At 39.5% G+C, this 21017-nt stretch overlaps 1 protein-coding gene across 2 annotated transcripts in view; it reads right to left on the bottom strand.

The window, feature by feature from the left end:
• The window catches only part of cntnap2a (contactin associated protein 2a), a 379160-nt gene that overhangs the window by 154463 nt on the left and 203680 nt on the right, over positions 1-21017 (bottom strand). For both annotated transcript variants that reach the window (XM_006794675.3, XM_087846090.1), the window contains exon 10: positions 6552-6701. In XM_006794675.3, the coding sequence (XP_006794738.3) occupies positions 6552-6701 (150 nt within the window). The remainder of the gene's footprint in view (positions 1-6551; positions 6702-21017) is intronic.

The following is a 21017-nucleotide window of genomic DNA, read 5'->3' as shown; positions in this document are numbered from 1 at the left end:
TTAGTAGAAAGTCCAACAAAGACAAAACAATTGCTGGAAGCAAAGCAAATGCATCACCATACCTCAATCGATCTTCTAATCTAAATTCTAGATAAGAATAAGCAGTACTTATTTCTCCCTGATTTCAATGTCATTCTTCGCTTTAATTTGCACCATTACTACAAACAGAAGGACTCTGTTTCTTATAACCGTTCAGAATGTGGAACAACAGCAATAACCCCCTGCAGTCTTGTTGGCACACTATCACAACCCCCCTGTTGGGCCTAAAGAGCTCGTCTTACAATACACACTGGAAAGACCAGCACCAGCTTTCTTCTACCTGTGCACGGCTGGCTCCCAGGCTATGTTTCCAAATCCCATTACATTTAGAGGTATGTGTCTGCTTCAGGAGGAGGTAGGTTGGAAATCTGCCAATATGCTCAGAGGTAAATTATTAAACAAATATTCCAAGGATGTAACTGTAGAATATATTCAGAAGAGACAAGAACTATTGCCAAACACAATATGTAATTTCACACAAAACCAAGAATGCACTCCAGGAAAGGAAAGTGCTTATCTGCTGACCACCTGCTGCAGTTTGTCCCTCAGCAATTTACCCTAAGTGTCCAAAAAAGTCCTCAGAGCACTCTCAAACAAACATAACTCGCATTAATATCAAACAAAACACATGTCAATAAAATCATTTGGCACCTTAGCTGATATGCACGTAAACAGAACTGTTTGCACTTACACAAAAGGACACAAGATGCACATACAGCACGTGGACTGCACTTTGATAAATGTGGTTGCCAGAGTGTCATGTCTTATTCATCACAAGCCTTAGGATGTAAAGGTAGGATGTAAAAGGAACGGCATGCAAGACGCATGGCTGAAAATGTGCTATTCATTACAAGTTACAGCAAGAACTTAAGATACTAAAATGACCAAAAGAAAGCACCGGAGGACTACAATGCTGTGTTTCAAGAAGGTCAAAAAATATACTGTGTCATAGTGTACAGTCTATGTGTAGTAATGGGAAAGCAACTGTAGGACTTTTGTCATGATGAGTCATTTATTCACAAATAGAAAATGTGAAAGAAGCCATTCTATCATTTCCAAAATGATGAAAAGAAGCAATGAGCTATGAAAAGCTGTGACAATATTTGGAACCACTCGGTATTATCAAATGTATAAGAAAGTCAAGATTTCAACACTACAATAGGAAACACTACATACTCCTTTCCGCCCCCACCTACAGACAGTTATCAAATGCTAGAAAGCTTCAGAGTGGAACGTCCCATAATTGACTGCTCTCTCATTAGTGTATCAATTTTTTCCCCTCTTCCTGAATAGAAAATATGACTTGTCTCCGTGTATGTGCACTTATGTGTGATTGTGTGTGTCTCCCTGTCGTGCCTCTTGAGAAATTCAATTTATGGATGTCTTCTGCCAGTCACTTACTAATTTCTCTAAGCGTAGCGTCATGAGTGAAAAACTACTCTCCGTAAAATGGGCTTTGGGTTCAGGAGAATGCTTCTAAAAGCAGGTGCTCAATGGACGGAGGAGTGGAGATGAGAGGAGCAGGAGAGGAGTCCAGCGGGAGGCAAAGGAAAGGGTTAAAGCAAATGAAATAATGAGAAAAATGAAGACATAAGGTAGGGAGGAAATTTGAAGGAGCAAAACAGAAAGAAACCTGAAAATAATAGAATGAAGAAAGAGGGAAGAGTAAAGGGCACGTTCAAAGGCTCAAAGCCTAGGTCTTTCTTGCCACTGACATCCTCAGTATAATATCTTATAACCTTGCAACCTTGGGAGAGGTTCCAAGTGAATTTTAATGGCACAGAAATTAAATGGCAGGACTATTACATCACAAGGAAAAATGTTGAATGGCTGCAGAACTCAGAGATTTGCACTGTCAATTATTACATAATTTCAGAGGAAGCAAAGCAGTCTTATTTTATCTGTTATTAACTGACACGCAAAAACTGCTCATTGTCGAAAATATATATCAAAAAAAGGAAATAAGGAAGAATATTCAATAAAGGGAAACATTATGTACTCAATTTGCATAGCCTTTAAATATCTTGGGAATGGTTCTTCATTTGCATAATGTCCCATCATAGTCAAAATCAAATCAAATAAAAATGCATTAAAAGTAACCACTGATTTAAACTGGGTAATTTATTTATTTAATAAAAGCATGAATTAGCAAATATTTCATGTCAATATGCATGCCTTCATATAACATATGAATAACATTAATTTTAATGTTAAAAGCATTGAAAGACTGTGTTATACAAAAGAAAAAAAACAGTCTTGTTCATATAAGCCAATTCTACGCACACACACACACACACACTTTGCTGCGATTTGATTAAATACAGACTGACATTTATATGTCGTATTTGTGTGTGTGTGTGTGTGTGTGGGTCTAAGTAAAGCATGTAAAACATGTGTTCTCAGACTTAGTGTTAGTCATACTGTATGTGCATCCTTACTGATTAGTGACAGTCACGCCTCAATAAAACCCTAATTGGTGCTAATGTGCTTTAATGTAGCAGTTGTAGCAGAAATAAAAATATAACTGAAGATTATAGAAGGAGGCAGATAGTCACACCCACTTTCCTCTAACTCCCTAGCAAAGTTAAGGTGCTATGCTATCAAAGTGAATGGAATAGTTACTCTAGACCACTGGAGTCCAAATCCAGGCCTCGAGGACCAGTGTCCTGCAGGTTTTAGATGTGTCCTTGATCCATCACAGCTGATTTAAATGGCTAAATTACCTCCTCAACATGTCTTGAAGATCTCCAGAGAACTGGTAACTAATCATTTGATTCAGGTGTGTAGACCCAGGGTGAAATCTAAAACCTGGAGGCCTGGAGTTGGGCAAGCCTGCTCTAGACTGACATTTCCTATTTTGCTCATTTATTTTTCATGGAAACCAAACGCTCGTGACTTAGAACAAAATCCAAGAAAGAGATGACACATCATTGTGGATATATATATATTTAAACTTTTTAAACTAAAAAACAACTTTGTTATTGTTTGCTATTAAATCCCTATTCAAAAGTGTTGAGTCAAAGATGGGGTTGACAACAAAGAAAAGCACAGAAACAACATAAAACCAAGAGCATACAATATATCTCTGCTATTACATAGTCGCATGGTACTTGTTTACGAAGTAGGGTTCAGTTGGTGGTCTCTGGTCTACAACTGTTGCCAGCGGAAGCACAGCAGATTGATGCCTTACAGCCATGTGATTTGAAGCAGATGGCTACCTGGATGGCTGCACCTACATAAATTACTCTCAGCAATTAACTCAAGCCTTGTCCTGTATATAAAAAAACAGGGATTGTTCATAATACTGTGAGGTTTCTGCTAATTGTGGCTCACTGATAGAACAGTCTCAGTCACAGTGAAAGTGCTGATGGAATACTGTTAGAGAGCTTTAGGACAGCTTAATGGGCTTGGCCTCTTTGACTCATCAAGCCGAGCGATCAGAGAGAGTAATTGAGGGCAAGCCAAAGGCTAAACTATCTTTTGTACATTCACTATATTATTCTGTTACCGCTGAGATGGAAATTAGCCTCTGAATGTGATGAGCGGGATGGTTTGAATACATGTGCTGGATATTTTGTCCGAGCTAACGTAGTTCTGTGTGTATGTAGGAGACACCCATCTTTTCATGTGAGTTACAGACTTGCGTACTAACTTAACTGACACACATAGGATTTTAGGCTTCCTCTTTGATAACAAGGAGGCAAGATATTGAATGAAAGATGGATTAAAATTCACACACTGCTCCACATGGAATTTCTCTGTTGCTACAGTATTTAAATAGACCAAACCCAATCACAGAAAAATGAAGAGAAAATGAAAATAACCCTAAGAGCTAAACACAAGCTGCATCAGTGCACACTGTTTTCCATGAAACAGCTCCTAAAAGTTTTTCCCTAGCCACTAAAGCGCTGGCCTAAATATCATTTTGTAGTTCTTTCCATAGTAACAATCAACAGTTTTGTATCCCCTGCAGCCTTCAAACTTGTGTTTACCACCAGGCTCCCTGCTCCTCAGCATTCATTATGTCATGTAAAATTAACGAGAAAAACCCAGTTCACAGTCACAGTTCCTGCCAATTCAGCGCACTACCTCCATCAAAGGGGAGAAACTACTGAAAAACATTGCTGTTTTTTTCAGTTGCTGCAGTGTGTATTTAGTGTTTATATGTGATTACATACTGTATGTGTTTATATGCAAGTGGAATGCAAAGTGGTGTAGAATACATACTACAATGCACTGTACATAGTTTTTATGTATCACGTATGGTGCAGTATTTTGCTCTTTTTAATTGATCTTTTCCAAATAAAAATCTATGCTGAGAATCTTTTGCAAATTTATTGGAAGAAAGAATATGACTGACATTCAGACCCAGAGACTGAAATACCCAAACTTGAAATTTAGCATAGGTTAGTTCAGTTTCTAGGAATTTCTCTTGCTTATCTTTGCAATGTGGTAAATTTAACTGACTTGACATGATCTGGGAATCAAAAGCCTGGTGACAGGGTATACTGTTGCAAAGCCACAAGGTCTGACACTACCTGCACACGTCAAAGGGGAGGATCAGGTCAATGCACAAATCTAGGATTGGAACAACTGGGAGTCTTCCTGGAGCTGGCTGTCTGGCCAAACTAAGCAACTGCCAGAAAAGGGCCTAAGTAGATACTGCTAACAAGAACCAGATAGTTCTTTTCTAAATGTCACACCTAAGGGAGAGAGTAGAGTTGATGTTTTCTGTATGGACTTGTTGGGCTTCAGGGAATGGTTAACAGCTAAAATACAGACATATTCTTTAAGAAAGCTTTTTCCAAAGCACTCAGGACTGAATCAAAGTTTCACCTTTCAACTGGACATGACCATAAGCATATAGCCCCCCCTCAAAAAACAAACTGGAGTGGCAACTCTGTGAATGTCTTTGAGTGGCCCAACGACAGCCCTGCTGTGAACTCAGTGAAATATCTCTGGAGAAACCTAAAAATGAACATTGACCATCTGCATCAAAACTGACAGAGCTTAGGAGGATCTGCAGACAAGAATGGCAGAAAATCTCCAAATCCATGTGCAAAGGTTCTTGTGTCATACCCAATAAAATTCAAGAGTGCAAAAACTGCCAAATGTGCCTCAACTGAAGTACCATAGGTTAAATAAAAACATCAGAAAACTTTCTTGAAGTATTCGTCATAGATTAATTCGCCTTGCGTTACTCTTTAATGTGCTAACCTTTTTTATTTACCTTATAAAACCTTCTTTCTGTATTTTGCCATTCCTGCCTGTCACTCTGTTGTACTATTTCTTCTCTTCTTTTTTGGATTCCTTCATCTAACTGTCTCCTCTGCCCTCTTCATGGAGTAAAGACATTGCGGAGATCCTCTCCTCTCACTCTCAGCCACTATTGATTCACAACTCAGTTTACTGAAATCAATAAATCACCAATTGCATCAAGTGGAGGCTAGAGGGTGAGAAGGAAAAGGAGAGAGGAGATATAAAAGACAGACAAAGACTAAAGAGAGAGAGAAAGTTGGGATATCAATAATGAAAAATGAAGAATTAAATTCAAGGATTCTGCAACAGCCTAGATTGACAAAAGACCTTCAGAATCCTTCAAAGATGTAACAGACTAAAAATCCATTAGCCCATCAAGGTCTCACAGACTTTGATTTCATATATATAAAAAAAGTACAGAGTCATCATGGACTTGGGGATTTACTCAAACCAGCTAAGAGTACATTAAAATAGACAACAGAATAAAAGTACTTGGGCTGTGTTTTTGTCGGCTGCTCTGATCCTTATTGACTGGCCTGGGGAAATGATTTTGCTCGATGGAGGAGATTGTGCTCAGATAGAGAGCGGTGGGGGTGGGGGAGGCATGATGGAGCTATCAGAGCTGGACTATCTCTCTAAGTTACTGTAATTTCATACAGGTGCCCACACATACACACACACACACCCACACACACATGCACACAAGTACACTTAGATACGGACCATCTTCCAACAGACAGACAGAGGTGTCTGGCATCATTAACCTGGCGTCTTCCTAATTCTGACAGATTGAGGCTGCTGCTTGTGTTATCGCTCTTTCTATCTCTCTGTGAGTGTCTGTTTGTTATAGTTTGTGTCCCCTATATATATGGTGATGTTGCTGTGCCTGGGCTCTTGCTAAGTGAGCAACTTTCCGTTAAACTTTGCCTACCGGAAAAGAAATTTGATCATTTTTGCCTTAACACACACATGTACAAATATGGGTGATTTAGATGTATTGATTTAGATTGAAGAACTATCTGCAAATAACCACAAAACCAACACAAGTTCTATATGAACAGCATAGATGACTCAAATCATAGCTGTAAAACGTGAAAAATAATCATGCAACACACCTCCTCAAACATAGGGAGCATATGATGGAGTACACACATCCACACTGTAGAGAAATGTGATGGAAATGAATGATGCTGGTACTAAAGGGTGTCTCGTTCTCATTAGAAATGTGGTGTTGGTGCTGGGTTGACCCTTACCTCCGAGGTGATAGGTTCCTCCCGTGGTGATGCTGAGAGGTGAGACGGAGCGCACAGCAGACACCTCCTCGCCGTCTATCGTCAACATGGCAAAGTTCTCCTTGGCAACCAAACGTATTGCATGCCACTGGCCATCATTGAGGCCCGAGCCTGGAAAAAAGCAATAAGGCAAAAGCATTTGTGTAAATCCCTGGATGTAATAATAAAACTTGCTGAGAAAAATAAAAATAAAAAAACAATAAAAAAAAAAAGGCCCACCACACAAAACTCAATACTGGTACTTTTTACCCCCATAGGTCCAAGTTATTTCTTTTAATAGGAGAATATAGAAGAATATGTAAGGCCCTGACTGGGATTTGTCAATAAGACAATTGGCTGGGTGAGAGGTGTGTGGGTGATTCATTCTGTTATGTGTGGCTATCCCTCTCTGTTTACCTTCTACTTTTATATTCAGCATATGTTTTTCTCCACAACAATGGCACTCCTGTGTGCCTGCTGAATGCGATTCCAACAGAGTTCAGTGCTATCGAGAATCATCTTCCTGCCTCTATTTCGGCTTCCCCTCACTTATGTGCACAGTCACATATGCAAGTCCGTGCTCCTCGATTCTTCTCCCCTTCTCTTTTGTTCTCTCACTCCCTCTTTCTCCTGGCTCCCTTTTGTAGTCTCAAAGCCCGTGTGACTCAACTCCATTAAGTCTCACAGAACCCTGTTTGCTGAGTATCCAAATGCATGTGTGTGTGCGTTCTTTATGTGCCTGCAACTTTGAGTACTTTTTGAAAGTGCACGAGGCTCTAATGTGTTGCTCTGTCTGCATATGTGTGTGTTTGGTGCATGCAAGTTTCGTGCCCTCCTTTCTTCTCCCTTCTCTTGTAGCTGTGCTCCATTAAATATGAGTGATGTTTTGGAAAGGGACATTACTACTGGAGCTGAGAGAGAAGCCAGCTTCCTTTCATTGCCCTCTCCTCTATACATCACCTCTTACTGACACCAATCTCTATTCATCCTTTCCTCCTCACCTCGATCGCTATCCCAGATTCCTCTATCTCTCCATCTTTATTTCCCTTCCTCTGTTTCTGCATTTAAAATTTCCTCTCTTTTTCTTTCTCTCTTCTCTTTTCTTCACTACTTCTCTAAGTTTGCGGCCATCTGCTGCAGTGTCTTTCTTTTTCAATTGGGCTTAGCACACTGCCTCACTGATTGTAATACATCGATACCTGTTGAGGACACTGTAGCGAAGTTCAAGGTACGGTCATGTGTAAATCAGTCTTGGCAGAGCGCACCTCCTCATGGATCTGCATGCACGTCAATACACACACTTTCGCATAGACGGTGGGCAAGCTTATGTCGGTGTGTTTGCATTTTTGTGTGGCAGCCTCTGTGTGAGTCACCGCTGTCTGCAAGATGCACTCTCACATTGTTTACTTCTTCCCAGAATGCACCTGAAGACCCTTGCTTTCATATCAGCAGGGAGTCTGCACTAATTAATCTTCATCAGCAGGGTGGCCATGTGTGCCTGTGCTTGTATGCCTGTGTGCGATCGAGGCTGTGACCAAAGAAATTAAGGGCCAAGATGGTCACTTGCTGAGAGTTGTGACCACAGCAGCCACGCTCAGGGCAACGTGGTTAGGCATGCAAAAATACACACTCGCATACACGGGACATGGTACCCCTTAAAATCGTAAAACCCTTTTTTAAAAACTAGCTCTAGCAGGGAGAAAAATATAATAATAAAAAATGATACTGTTAACAATGCTTTTTTGTCAAGAGGCCATGATCCCAAAACTAATAACACAAAATCTAGAGGACAGTGTCTACGTTGTCCGAGTGATAACCACAAAAAAGTTACTTCTGGCAGAAAGCGACCTTGATAACCTCCTTCAGTGACAATCACATTTCTGCCTGTATATTGGTTTGATGTAATCACTACCAAGCTCTCTCCTCCATCCTGTCCCACTCTCTATAACCTCTTGAATGTAATGGAAAATAGATACTGTATAACCTTGTGTTCCCTCATCTGTTTTACATCACCTGCAATAGCTTTGAATGATGAGCTTATCAGTGATGGCGATGTAACTGAACCTTCACACTCATGCACAAACAGACAAGTGCCTGCTGAAACCCTCATGCTCAAATATGCGATCCGTGTTCTCTCTCTCTCTCTGTCTCTCTTTCGCTGTCAAAAGCACCAAATACAGTGGCTTGCAAAAGTATTCGGCCCCCTTGAACATTTTGTTACATTACAGCCACAAACATGAATCAATTTTATAGGAATTCCACGTGAAAGACCAATACAAAGTGGTGTACACGTGAGAAATGGAAAGAAAATCATACATGATTCCAAACTTTTTTTACAAATAAATAACTGAAAAGTGGGGTGTGCGTAATTATTCAGCCCCCTGAATCAATACTACCACCTTTTGCTGCAATTACAGCTGCCAGTCTTTTAGGGCAGCGGTCCCCAACCTTTTTTGCGCCACGGACTGGTTTATGCCCGACAATATTTTCACGGACCGGCCTTTAAGGTGTCGTGGATAAATACAACAAAATAAAACTAGTACCGGTACCGAAAAAAAGATTTATTCATAACACACGTAAAAAGACCCAGGAAAACAGAGTTAACGATAAAAAACGCTAACAAAATAACGCTGAAAACCACACATTTCACACCTGAGCCTCAACTCTCGCGGCCCGGTATCAAACGACTCACGGACCGGTACCGGTTGGAGGCCCGGGGATTGGGGACCGCTGTTTTAGGGTATGTCTCTACCAGCTTTGCACATCTACAGACTGAAATCCTTGCCCATTCTTCTTTGCAAAACAGCTCCAGCCCAGTCAGATTAGATGGATCTGGAAACTGTAAACAGCAGTTTTCAGATCTTGCCACAGATTCTCAATTGGATTTAGATCTGGACTTTGACTGGGCCATTCTAACACATGGATATTTTTTGTTTTAAACCATTCCATTGTTGACCTGGCTTTATGTTTAGGGTCGTTCTCCTGCTGGAAGGTGAACCTCCGCCCCAGTCTCAAGTCTTTTGCAGACTCCAGGAGGTTTTCTTCCAAGATTGCCCTGTATTTGGCTCCAGCCATCTTCCCATCAACTCTGACCAATTTCCCTGTCCCTGCTGAAGAGAAGCACCCCCACAGCATGATGCTGCCACCACCATATTTGACAGTGGGGATGGTGTGTTCAGAGTGATGTGCAGTGTTAGTTTTCCGCCACACATAGCGTTTTGCATTTTGGCCAAAAAGTTCCATTTTGGTCTCATCTGACCAGAGCACCTTCTTCCACATGTTTGCTGTGTCCCCCACATGGCTCGTGGCAAACTGCAAACGGGACTTCTTATGGTTTTCTGTTAACAATGGCTTTCTTCTTGCCACTCTTCCATAAAGGCCAACTTTGTGCAGTGCACGACTAATAGTTGTCCTATGGACAGATTCCCCCACCTGAGCTGTAGATCTCTGCAGCTCGTCCAGAGTCACCATGGGCCTCTTGGCTGCATTTCTGATCAGCGCTCTCCTTGTTCGGCCTGTGAGTTTGGGTGGATGGCCTTGTCTTGGTAGGTTTACAGTTGTGCCATACTCCTTCCATTTCTCAATGATCGCTTGAACCGTGCTCCGTGGGATGTTCAAGGCTTGGGAAATCTTCTTGTAGCCTAAGCCTGCTTTAAATTTCTCAATAACTTTATCCCTGACCTGTCTGGTGTGTTCTTTGGACTTCATGGTGTTGTTGCTCCCAATATTCTCTTAGACAACCTCTGAGGCCGTCACAGAGCAGCTGTATTTGTACTGGCATTAGATTACACACAGGTGCACTCTATTTAGTCACTAGCACTCATCAGGCAATGTCTATGGGAAACTGACTGTACTCAGAGCAAAGGGGGCTGAATAATTACGCACACCCCACTTTGCAGTTATTTATTTGTAAAAAATGTTTGGAATCATGTATGATTTTCGTTCCACTTCTCACGTGTACACCACTTTGTATTGGTCTTTCACGTGGAATTCCTATAAAATTGATTCATGTTTGTGGCTGTAATGTGACAAAATGTGGGAAGATTCAAGGGGGCCGAATACTTTTGCAAGCCACCGTACACTGGCAAAAATCATGCACATACCAGCTGTCTGTCACAGATAAAAAAGAGTGAAAAAGATGAAGGAGGAGGAGAATTAGTCAGATTAAACCTGATAAAGTTGTGGTTTTCTTTGTTGCCATTCAAATGCAGGGTCTGATAACAAAGTGACAAGCTGACCAGCTACTTTGCTTGGTTTGAAATTCATGTTATATTGAATCCTATCTTTGAATACTTAGTAAATAAATGCAACTGTGGCAAAAATATCATCCAAACAGTAAATAAAATCACTACACAAAAGTGATGATTTCATGCTGTGAAACAGTGAACTTGATTGGATTGAGGTTTTGACATCATTATCATCATATCTCTAGCAGCTTTACCTTGTAAGTATCTGTTGGGAACCAACTTTTAAGGTCATGCAAAATAAATCCAACATTTTAGTTTTCATTTCCATCTGAGGAAATCTAACATTCATTATTCATGTCAACAATTGAATTAATTCAGTGCACATCTTAAAGGTGTGTGTACTTTGTAACCACTGACCATCTGCATAGACAAGACACCATCTGTATAAATATGATAAACAATGTTCATGAGAAACTGTTTAATTAATGTTCTGCAATATTAGTTTGGGGTCATCCCCCCCCCCAAAAAAAAGAGGTAAATAAGTCATGAAAGAATGAATAAGCATGTATAAACAGCTTTTCGACATTGCATCATGTCCATAGATTTGCAGTGGTGGGCTTATGCAACACCAGGAGTTGCAGTTCTGGTGCTGCAGTTCTATCTGTCTGTGATGTGTACTCATGAAGAAGATCTGTGCTGACCACAGATGAAGTGCAAGACTAGCAACGAGTCCTCGAATGAGCTGAGAGCACCGAGAGACATGTTGGTAGAGCCGTGGGTAGAACTGAGGAATACGAAACTGAATCCCAAGCCCACAGTAAAAAAGTGGTTGTTGTTGTTATTCAAGTCTTTGTTATTATTATTTAAATTTGCCTCAATTTAGCCGATGAAATGCCAGAAAATACTGAGGTGTCTATTATGTCTCTTTAAAGTCAAAGCTGACTTTTTAATAGTTTGAAGTGCAGATATTTACAACAGGAAGTGTGAGATATTCAAGGTGAATTTTAGGCAATTTTCCTAAACATAACCTAAATGATAAGCAAAACATATATTCTCTATTAAACGGCTAATTGTTGCTCTTACTTGTCTGTTTCTGCTATAAATTAGCCTGTGTTAATTTAATGCATGCAATGTCAGCAAATGGAACTCCATCATTATCTAAATTTGAATAGCAGTAATTTAAATACTGATCCATTAAACCTAACACAAGTCATTACTGTAAGAAAACAACTTACTTTCTGCAAATTACTCTCAATTCAAAAATATTTCAGAAATTTCCACCAACAAACAAAGCCTGGTGCAGCTTACTGCTCATGCTTTTCACTGAAAACCTCATCCTCTATGATGTTTCAAGATGAGCACCAGACTGACAGCCACAGAAAACAAAGTGACAGCAATTACAGCAAAGCTTCAAGCGCCTGAGACTGAACAGAAGAAAATGGTGGAGGAGGCAAAGAGACTGATTTCAGGTATGAAAATCACAGACTTGGTAATTTTAGAAAATCTTGAAAGAACTGTAGATAAAATATTAGCTTTCATGTTGCTACTACAACCTGCAGAACTGGCAATCCTCAGTTCAAAAAGTGACAACCAGTGACGACGCGGTGCAGGAGCAGAAGGAGAAGGAGATGACAGCTCTGAGTGAAGACCTGGAGAGAAGACTGAACTGCAGCTCACCAGTAACAAAGGATAAAATATAGATGACGAATGCAGGTATTTTGATAAGACACCAGAAGACATACATAGCTGCACCTCTACTTCCAAACAATAATAATCTAAATATAGAACTACCTGAAAATTTTATTTACACTTCCAGAAAAATAACCACATTAGCAAAGTGTTTCCATTGTGTGTTTACATCTCGAAGCTTGCTTTCTGTGTTTGTAAGGCCTCTTCAAGAAAGACTGGCCTATTAGTTTTTTTTAGGTAACATCTTTTCAAGAATCTGCAAGGCTACAAGTATGCAATGCATCATGTGACCCTTATAACTGACTAGCCTGAACTTTCCAGTTCTCTACTGCTGCAGGTATCTTCAGGGCACCTTTAAAGTAAGTCTACTGCTTCAAGAATACACCACTGCCTATAACACCAATAACGGGGATGATACTTCAAGCCTCTTGAACTTCTTTAGTGGTTTCTGACATTTCCCTCATTTGTTTCTGAAATTCTATATTAATTTTAAATGTTTTAAAATATATATTTATACTTTCCCACAGAGGCTGAGGAGTGTGATCCCCCTATAGTTGGAACATACCCTCTGACTATAGTGGGATCCCACTGGTCTATTGCTGTTGTTCCTAAATTCCAATTTGCAGTAAAATTACTTACAGTTGCCAGTTGTTGCAACCATCGGATCTTATTACAGTATCACACACAAATCCAGTGAACTCTTTAGAAGGACTCATTCTTTTACTAATGTTTGTACCGAAGACTGCATGGCTAGGTGTTTGATACACCTGCTGCAATGGGATAGAAGATTAAATGGTGTGGCCCCATAGTCTATGTATGTGTGGATGAACTAACACTGTAGTAAAACTATATACTGACTATGTGTTTGGGCTTTTATGTTTTTTTAATTGTATACCAAACATATTTAATGCCAAAGCTATGAACTTCTTTTGGATTTTCTCCACACAGATTCAAATGTATTCATACAAGTGCAGACACGAATATGTAAATACACGAACTTAAATATTTTAATAAACGGAGCTTAAGATTCTGAACTGTCTTTTAACTTTTCAAAGCCAAGTCCTGTTATCTTCTACTATCATGATCAGAGATGGGCGTTACTGTAATCCGATTACTTTTTTCAAGTAACGAGTAAAGTAAGGGATTACTATTGCAAAAACGGTAATTAGATTACTGTTACTTTCCCGTAGGAACGCTGCGTTACTGCGTTACTAAAACCGTGTTTTTTTTGCGAGAATGTCTCATGACAGTGACGTAAGCAAGTGCCACGTTTGTGACAACAGCTGTGTGCAGATCAACAATGGATAATATATTGACTGCGGGAGAGAGTATGAGGTGCAGCGTTTAAAACGTGGAATTACTGACCTTACTTTGAGTTTGATTCAATAAAAAGTGACAAAAACATTAGTGTCCATTGTGCATGGGATGAAAACTTCTTTTTACAGCGAAGAAAAACCCCTAAACTTCCAGGCAAGCACCGAGTGCGCTACGATGTAATGGGAAACTCACAGAGAAACTCGCGGATTCTTCCACTGACCGCTGCGGCACACCTGCACCAGGGTAAACCTCCGCCTCCTGCTATACAGGTGAAAATAGAGCAACAGGACCGCTAGTCTTTGATGTCATTTATTTTCTGCTGTGTTTTACTTGCATCTATTTGAAAGAGTGAGTGTAAACACAAAAAAAAATATTTTATGTGCAGGAATTTGCAGAAAATAGGTTTAAATATTAAACAAATTTCTTCCAGTCAGAGAATGTTGCATATAATTAAATTTTTGCTTGATGCATAAAGTTAAAAGATTAAAACTAATAAAACAAGTTTTAAAAAGAGACTTTTCCATTTGATTACATTTTGTATTATGGATGGATGGATAGAAAAAGTAGAATTGGGCTGAAAGATCTATCGCTTTATCACCTATTCAGGTTGTAAATCGTGTTGTTAAAAAGTAACTAAGTAACTAAGTAATTAATTACTTTTGAAAATAAGTAATCAGTAAAGTAACGGGATTACTTTTTGGGGGAAGTAATCAGTAATTTGTTACTGATTACTTTTTTCAAGTAACTTGACCAACACTGATCATGATTGACTAAAACTGTTTCTCTTCGTTAACATAATACATTTTTTGTTTGACAACACTCAATAGATTGACCAATACTCAGCAAAAATCTAAGAAAAAGACAAACAACTGCACACAATACAAGTCCAATGAATCAACGCTGTGCCAAGTTCTGCAAGAAGACCCAAAATGTCACCATCAGATGAGAGGATATTGATCAGGGTTTACGATGCAATAAATAGAAGAAGTTAAAGAATTGAAAACAAGCAGGGAGGAAGGGTGGGGCACGTAAACGAGAATGAACAGCTTGCAGAACTGGGGGAACCTATATAGATGACAACCGGAAGGAGCGTGTTTGGACACGTGGTCCCACTCCTGAAATTCCTATACATAATCTCCAATTAATAACCCTGTGCAGAAGTTATTGTTGGCTGCTAAAGATGACATCTGTGGACAAGAGTCACTGTACCTTGCGCACTTTAAGAACAGACTGACATTGTCCCTTCTTAGTGACAAACAATACACACTACATCTTTAACCATGGTAACATGAGATAACTTATACAGATGCCATGCTACATATTGAGGTCAAAGTGAACCATTTAAGTCCTTTAACTGCTGTGGCCTGACCTTGGAGCTAATGGTTGTTCAAGATTAGCTGAATGAAAAACAGTATGAATGATAATACTAACAGCTCTCCAACACTGCACAGTTTGAGTCTTTTAGAGAACTGCCTGATCATGAGAAGTCTTCCATTATTCACACAGTTACTCTGACTGCAGTTGTGCCAGACAGAGAGAGAGACATGCGCTCCAACAGTGAAGCACAAAAAGAAATCTTGTAAAGGAGAAAGTGCCAAGCCAGTGCACAGACAAGTGGATAGACAAACAACACCACACAGCTGGGATAATAGTTATCACAAAGTTTCAAAAACCAGTTTTGGCAAACTAACTGCAATAGCCTCAAAGCTTTAAAAGTGTGCATACTGTATTTGTGTTTGTGTTTGGTAATTGTGCACATATTGTATTCCTGTCAAAATACAAATATGATAAAAAAAGAATCCGAAAATAATAATTCAGAAGCCATGTCCATGCCAGGAGTTCATGATAATGTCTTGTACTGCTCTTTCTTTTCACAAGGGCCAAATTGAATAAATTCTTTTTAAACTTAGCTTTTAAATTGAATGAGAAAAATAACTAGACAGCAGTGATGCACTTTCTAGCTAATAAATAGACACAATTAATGTGTTGTGTGTAAAACTATATGCAAATGCCTACTGTCATATTTTTCTTTTTGTATGTGCTCTTATAAGTGGGTAAATAAATTAAAAGGACACTGGCCTCTTAAATATCTAAGCTGCATTATATGAGCTGTAAAACTACAAATAGGAAGCTGAGATATGTTTTAGAGGATCATAACCTGACTCAGGAAAATGGTGAGCAATTCTTAAAGATACTGATTAGCTCATGTAGAGACTGATTATACACATAATAAGAGTAATAATAGTTATCACTGTAGACAAAAAACAAAACAAAACAAATGAATGAAACAAACAAAAAGGACAACATAATTTTATGGTTGCCTGTTTATTTTTCCTCAATCTTAATCATCTAAGAAGGACTTGGTGTTGGCTCTCTCTGCGATAGAGTATCACTTCCTGTTACAGTACAACACAAAGTGGTGTTTTGTGTAGCTTATCTGAGTAGCCAGTTTAATTAAAAACTTATAGACAATGTCTTATTTCATAGTGTAAGCTCAGAGAGTGTAATTTATCCAAAGCACAATCTGTGTTGATTCACTCGCTAATTATATTCACAGCATTCCCTTTCTTTAGCTATTTGCTAGCTTAGCTTAGCACAGCTTGTAGCCAACTCACTAGCAGCATGGCCTCTTCACCTGTCCCTCCCGCACCTTCCTGCTCTTTGTGTCAAATGTTTAGTTTGTGACAGAAAAATCAGCAAAAAATCATTTAAATACAAAAAACTCAAAGAAAGACCAATGATGTATCCACAACTTTAAAGAGTAAAACAGTAAAATTTGGATTATTAAACATCAGGTCTGTCACTTCTAAGTCCCTGTCAGTACATGAATTAATAATTGATCAACAAAATGATTTACTCTGCCTGACAGAAGTCTGGTTATGGCATGACAATTATGTTAATTTAAATTAACCAACACCCCAGAGTTATACCAATTGTCAGCATCCCCGAAGCATTGGGCAAGGAGGGGTGGTGTGGCAGCAATCTCCCACTCCAGCTTGTTAATCAACCAAAGACCCAGACTGAGTTTTAATTCATTTTAAAGCGCGATGCTTAGCTTTGTCCACCCTAGCTGGAAAACTCAAAAAGCAGTTTCATTTGTTGCTATCTATCATTTACCTGAGCCATACTCAGAGTTTCTGTTAGGATTCTCAGACTTTTTATCAAAATCAGTGCTGAGCTCAGATAAAATAATTATTGTGGGTGATTTAAACATCCATGTAGATACCAGAAATGACAGCCTCAACACATTTTAAATCTATTATTAGACTATTATAGAATGTAAAAGAACCCACCCACCACTTTAATCACACTCTAGATCTTGCCCTGATATATGGCATAGAAAGGGAATATTTACAAGTATTTCCTAGTTTTACCCTCTTTTGTCTGGTTACAATAATGGATTACACAGAAGTGGGGAATAGATTTCATGACAGCAGATGTCTTTCTGTAACTAAGTTTAAGGATATAATCCATCCACTGTTATCTTCTTCATGCTCTGTGCAAACACAGTGCAGCACAGCTACCTGAACACTATTCCCACAGAAGTTGATTATCTTGTTAATATTTTTACTTCTTCACTGCTTACAACTCTAGATACTGTGGCGCCTATGACAAAGAAAGCCTCAAATCAAAAGTACTAAAGTAAAGTAGTCTTAGAAATGCAGTATTTATCCAGATGCTTACCCTGACCTGCAGTAACACTGTGAGGAATCTTGGGGTAACTTTTTGATCAGGCTAAGTCCTTTAGTATGCACATTAGGGCTGCACGATTTTGCATAAAATGAGAATCACGATTTTTTTTTTGCTTAGAATTGAGATCACGATTCTCTCACGATTTTCTTTTCCAATATAAATATTTATTGCACTTATTAACTGCACATCAATTTCGTAACAGCTGAGACTGAACATAAAAACAATAAATAAACATAAAAACAACAAATGTCTCACATTTTGTCGTTGCCGCAAAATGTTGTACTGCTTGAAATTCCATCTCCACCGTTGCTCGAGACTGCGTGTATAGAGCAGGTAGTGCAACAATAGAAAAATAGTTGCGGGACGGCACTGTGTAGCGTTTGTCTAGGATGTTGATCATTTTCCTAAATCCCTCGTTTTGCACAGTGTTGATGGGAGCCATATCTTTGGTCAGGTGATAAGTAATAGCCTCCCTAATTTCTTTGTGCCTGCGGGAATTCGACGGGTATAGGGAAGCGCTGTATAAGGTTCCCGCTATTGATGTCTGGGTGGTTGACCGGGACGGATTTTCTCCTGTCACTTTCTCGTCATCCCTGACGTGCTCTCCGTTGTTTTTTCCCTGCCAATTTTAGCAGCCAGCTTCTGTATCACGTGGTATAAGGCTCCGCCCTTGTCATTTGTTGAGCAGGAAGAGTGAGCGCTTGTTTTCATGCAGATTACGTCCCGGATCAAAATGCGGTACAATCGTCGTCGTCTTTTTTTTTTTTTTTTTTTTTTAAATCGTTGTCATTTGGAAATGAGATCGCACATAAGTATGAATTGAGATTGCGATTTTCTAACAATTAATCGTGTAGCCCTAATGCACATTGAACTGATATGTAGGACTGCTTTTGTCCATTTGTGTAATATCTCCAAAATTTGGATCCTGTCTTAGAGTGATGCTGAAAAACTAGTTTATGCATTTATTACTTCTAGGCTGGACTGCTGCAATTTGTTGTTGTCAGGATGGACTTAAATCTCCCTGGAAAGCCTACACTTGATACAAAACCTGCAGCAACTGACCATACTAACAGGAACTAAAAAGAGAGAGCGTACTTCCTTTCTGCTGGCGCCAAGGTGCTTGCTCATAGGTCATATGACTGTTGGAGTTTTCTCTGTTTTCCTTGTATTATGGTAGGGTCTTCACCTGACAATATAAAACACCTTGATGCAACTGTTGTTGTGATTTGGCTCTTTATAAATAAAACTGAATTGAATTGAATGGAATGTTGTGTGCAACAAATCATTTGGAGACTAGGGCAAGTCACCTACCTCCTCTCCCTACTGCGCTGCATGCTGAGAGCGTGAGTGAGTGAGTGTGGGAAGGTGGCCGATGATTGTGAGGAGCTGCTTAGTGAGAAGCTGCTGGGTTCTTGACTGTGTGTTTTTTTTTTTTTTTTTCTTTACATCTTGTCCTTGATGAAAAGGTAAGAGAAGTTTATTTCATTGATTTGTGTTGGGTGAACAAAACTTAATCATTTGTTTTCTTTTGAGCCACGGCATACCTCCCTAGTGTGGGTTCTCCTTCCCTGTCAATTAGACATGGGGTTGGAGTGATGAGTGCCCCACAGTTTACTGTAGAGCAGGTTCTTTTGGCTGTAGGAAAACAGGCTGGCCTTGAAGACATCACTTACGGCTCTCAGATGAACAAGGCTATTGATTCTTCTTGTTTGTTTAGAGAGGGGTGACCTTCGATGATTTGTTGTTGGTATTTTGCCTTTATTTATGTCTTAAACATACATCACTATGTCTGGGTTTCCTGCTTTATCCATAATGAAAACAGGCTGATCCGCTTTGGAAAATTTGCTAACAGGTGTTCACGTACCTGAATGACCCTTTGAAAGACACTTCCTGAATCTCCCAAGTTCTTAAAAAAAATCCTCATACAATGTTGTAATGTAGGCTCAGGCAGTATGAAATTTTGGACACAAATGCTCGTCCTGCCCTCACAAAGACCAGGGGGTGGATAGCGGTACAGCTGAGCAACACATTCAGACTCAAGTGAGGAGCAGAGGGCTGTGGACGGCAGTGCTGTTGATCAGGCTCCAGACGAGCAGCGAGCTGCGGATAATGGTAAATGGACTGGTCCTTATATAGCGCTTTTCTATTCAATCTAAGCACTAAAAGCACTTTACAGAACTTGTAGATTCACCCACACAAGCACTTTTTTCTAAGCTGTTTCTAAGTTTCTAAGCTGTTTCTAAGTTTCTAAGCCGTTTCTACACGCATTCATACTCCGATGGATGCATCGGAGGGCAACATGGGGTTAGTATCTTGCCCAAGTCTGCATACAAATATGGACATGCAGACTGCATACGCATATTTGGCATGCACACTGGAGCAGACTGGGATTGAACCACCAACCTTCCGGTTAGTGGCCACCCCCCAGTTAACAAAAACCCACAAAATATGCAGCACAAAAAGGTGAAGGTCACAACTGCTACCCCAACAACTGTTAAGCTTCACAATGAAGAAACAGTGGACCGTTTCAGAAAGACAAATGAAAGAAGCAAGGAAAAATGAGGGGAAACTAATCTAAGGTAAGATAATAAAATGGCTGACGCACAGGAGGAGGTCTTCCTCAGGAAGGGAATCAGTCTCCTCTTTCTCCCCCTATTCTTTCTGCTTTGTAAGGTGGTTTTAATAGTGGGAACATTGGACATCAATGAAAGTAGGGATAGAGAAAGGCCAGAACTGAGCCTAGTAGAAATAAAAAAACATTGATGTGGTCCTTTTACAGGAAGCACACAGCTCTGTGGAGAATGAAGCTGAATGGGGAATGAGTTCAAGGGGGCAGTGTTTTCTTAGTCAAGGCAGTAATCCTAGTGTGCAAGTAGCAGTTTTATTTTCTCAGCACCTTCATTTAACAAACATTTCAATGTGTGAAGTGGAGCAGAGTAGGTTCCAAGTAGTGGAAGCACCAATCAGGGATATATTATTTTTATTCATAAATGTTCATTCATAAATGCTCAGAGCTCTGGTACTGACTGTATAGTGTAATTTCACAACCTAAGTGACAAATGAAAGGAGTATTACAGTAGCTCAGTTGTAGTGGTACGTACGGCACTGGAATTTTACCACCTATTCTACAGCTGATAGGAATATAGAGGAAGATCACCCACCTTCAGCCTCCCTTCTGACCACCACTGATGAAATTAATTTCACGGATATGTGGCGGAAACTCTATCCTACATTATACATACCTAAAAGTCTCTGAGGGCAGTGTGAGGGCAGTTAGGCGTGATGGAATTTATCTTTGTAATTGATCAAATATACAATAATAGGTTAATTAGAGCATCATTTTATTGTTTCTTTTTAATGTTGTCAATTTATTATACTGTCTGAAACAGGTCTTGTAAATGAGATACTGAATCTAAATGGGATTACAGTACCTGTGTATAATAATGCTGGGACATTCTCAGCTTTGTCTGAACTTGAGCTAATGTATGGCTGACCCAAAACAAAGATTTTTATCAGTCTTTCTATGATTTCTGGAATCAACAAGACTGAGCTCTTTTTTGTC

The sequence above is a fragment of the Neolamprologus brichardi genome, chromosome 9 (genome assembly GCF_056152115.1).
Source record: "Neolamprologus brichardi isolate AB-2024 chromosome 9, ASM5615211v1, whole genome shotgun sequence".
In the NCBI taxonomy this organism is placed as follows: Eukaryota; Metazoa; Chordata; class Actinopteri; order Cichliformes; family Cichlidae; genus Neolamprologus; species Neolamprologus brichardi.
The sequence above is the reverse complement of the archived record's forward strand: the minus strand, read 5'-3'. Positions and strand labels throughout refer to the sequence as shown.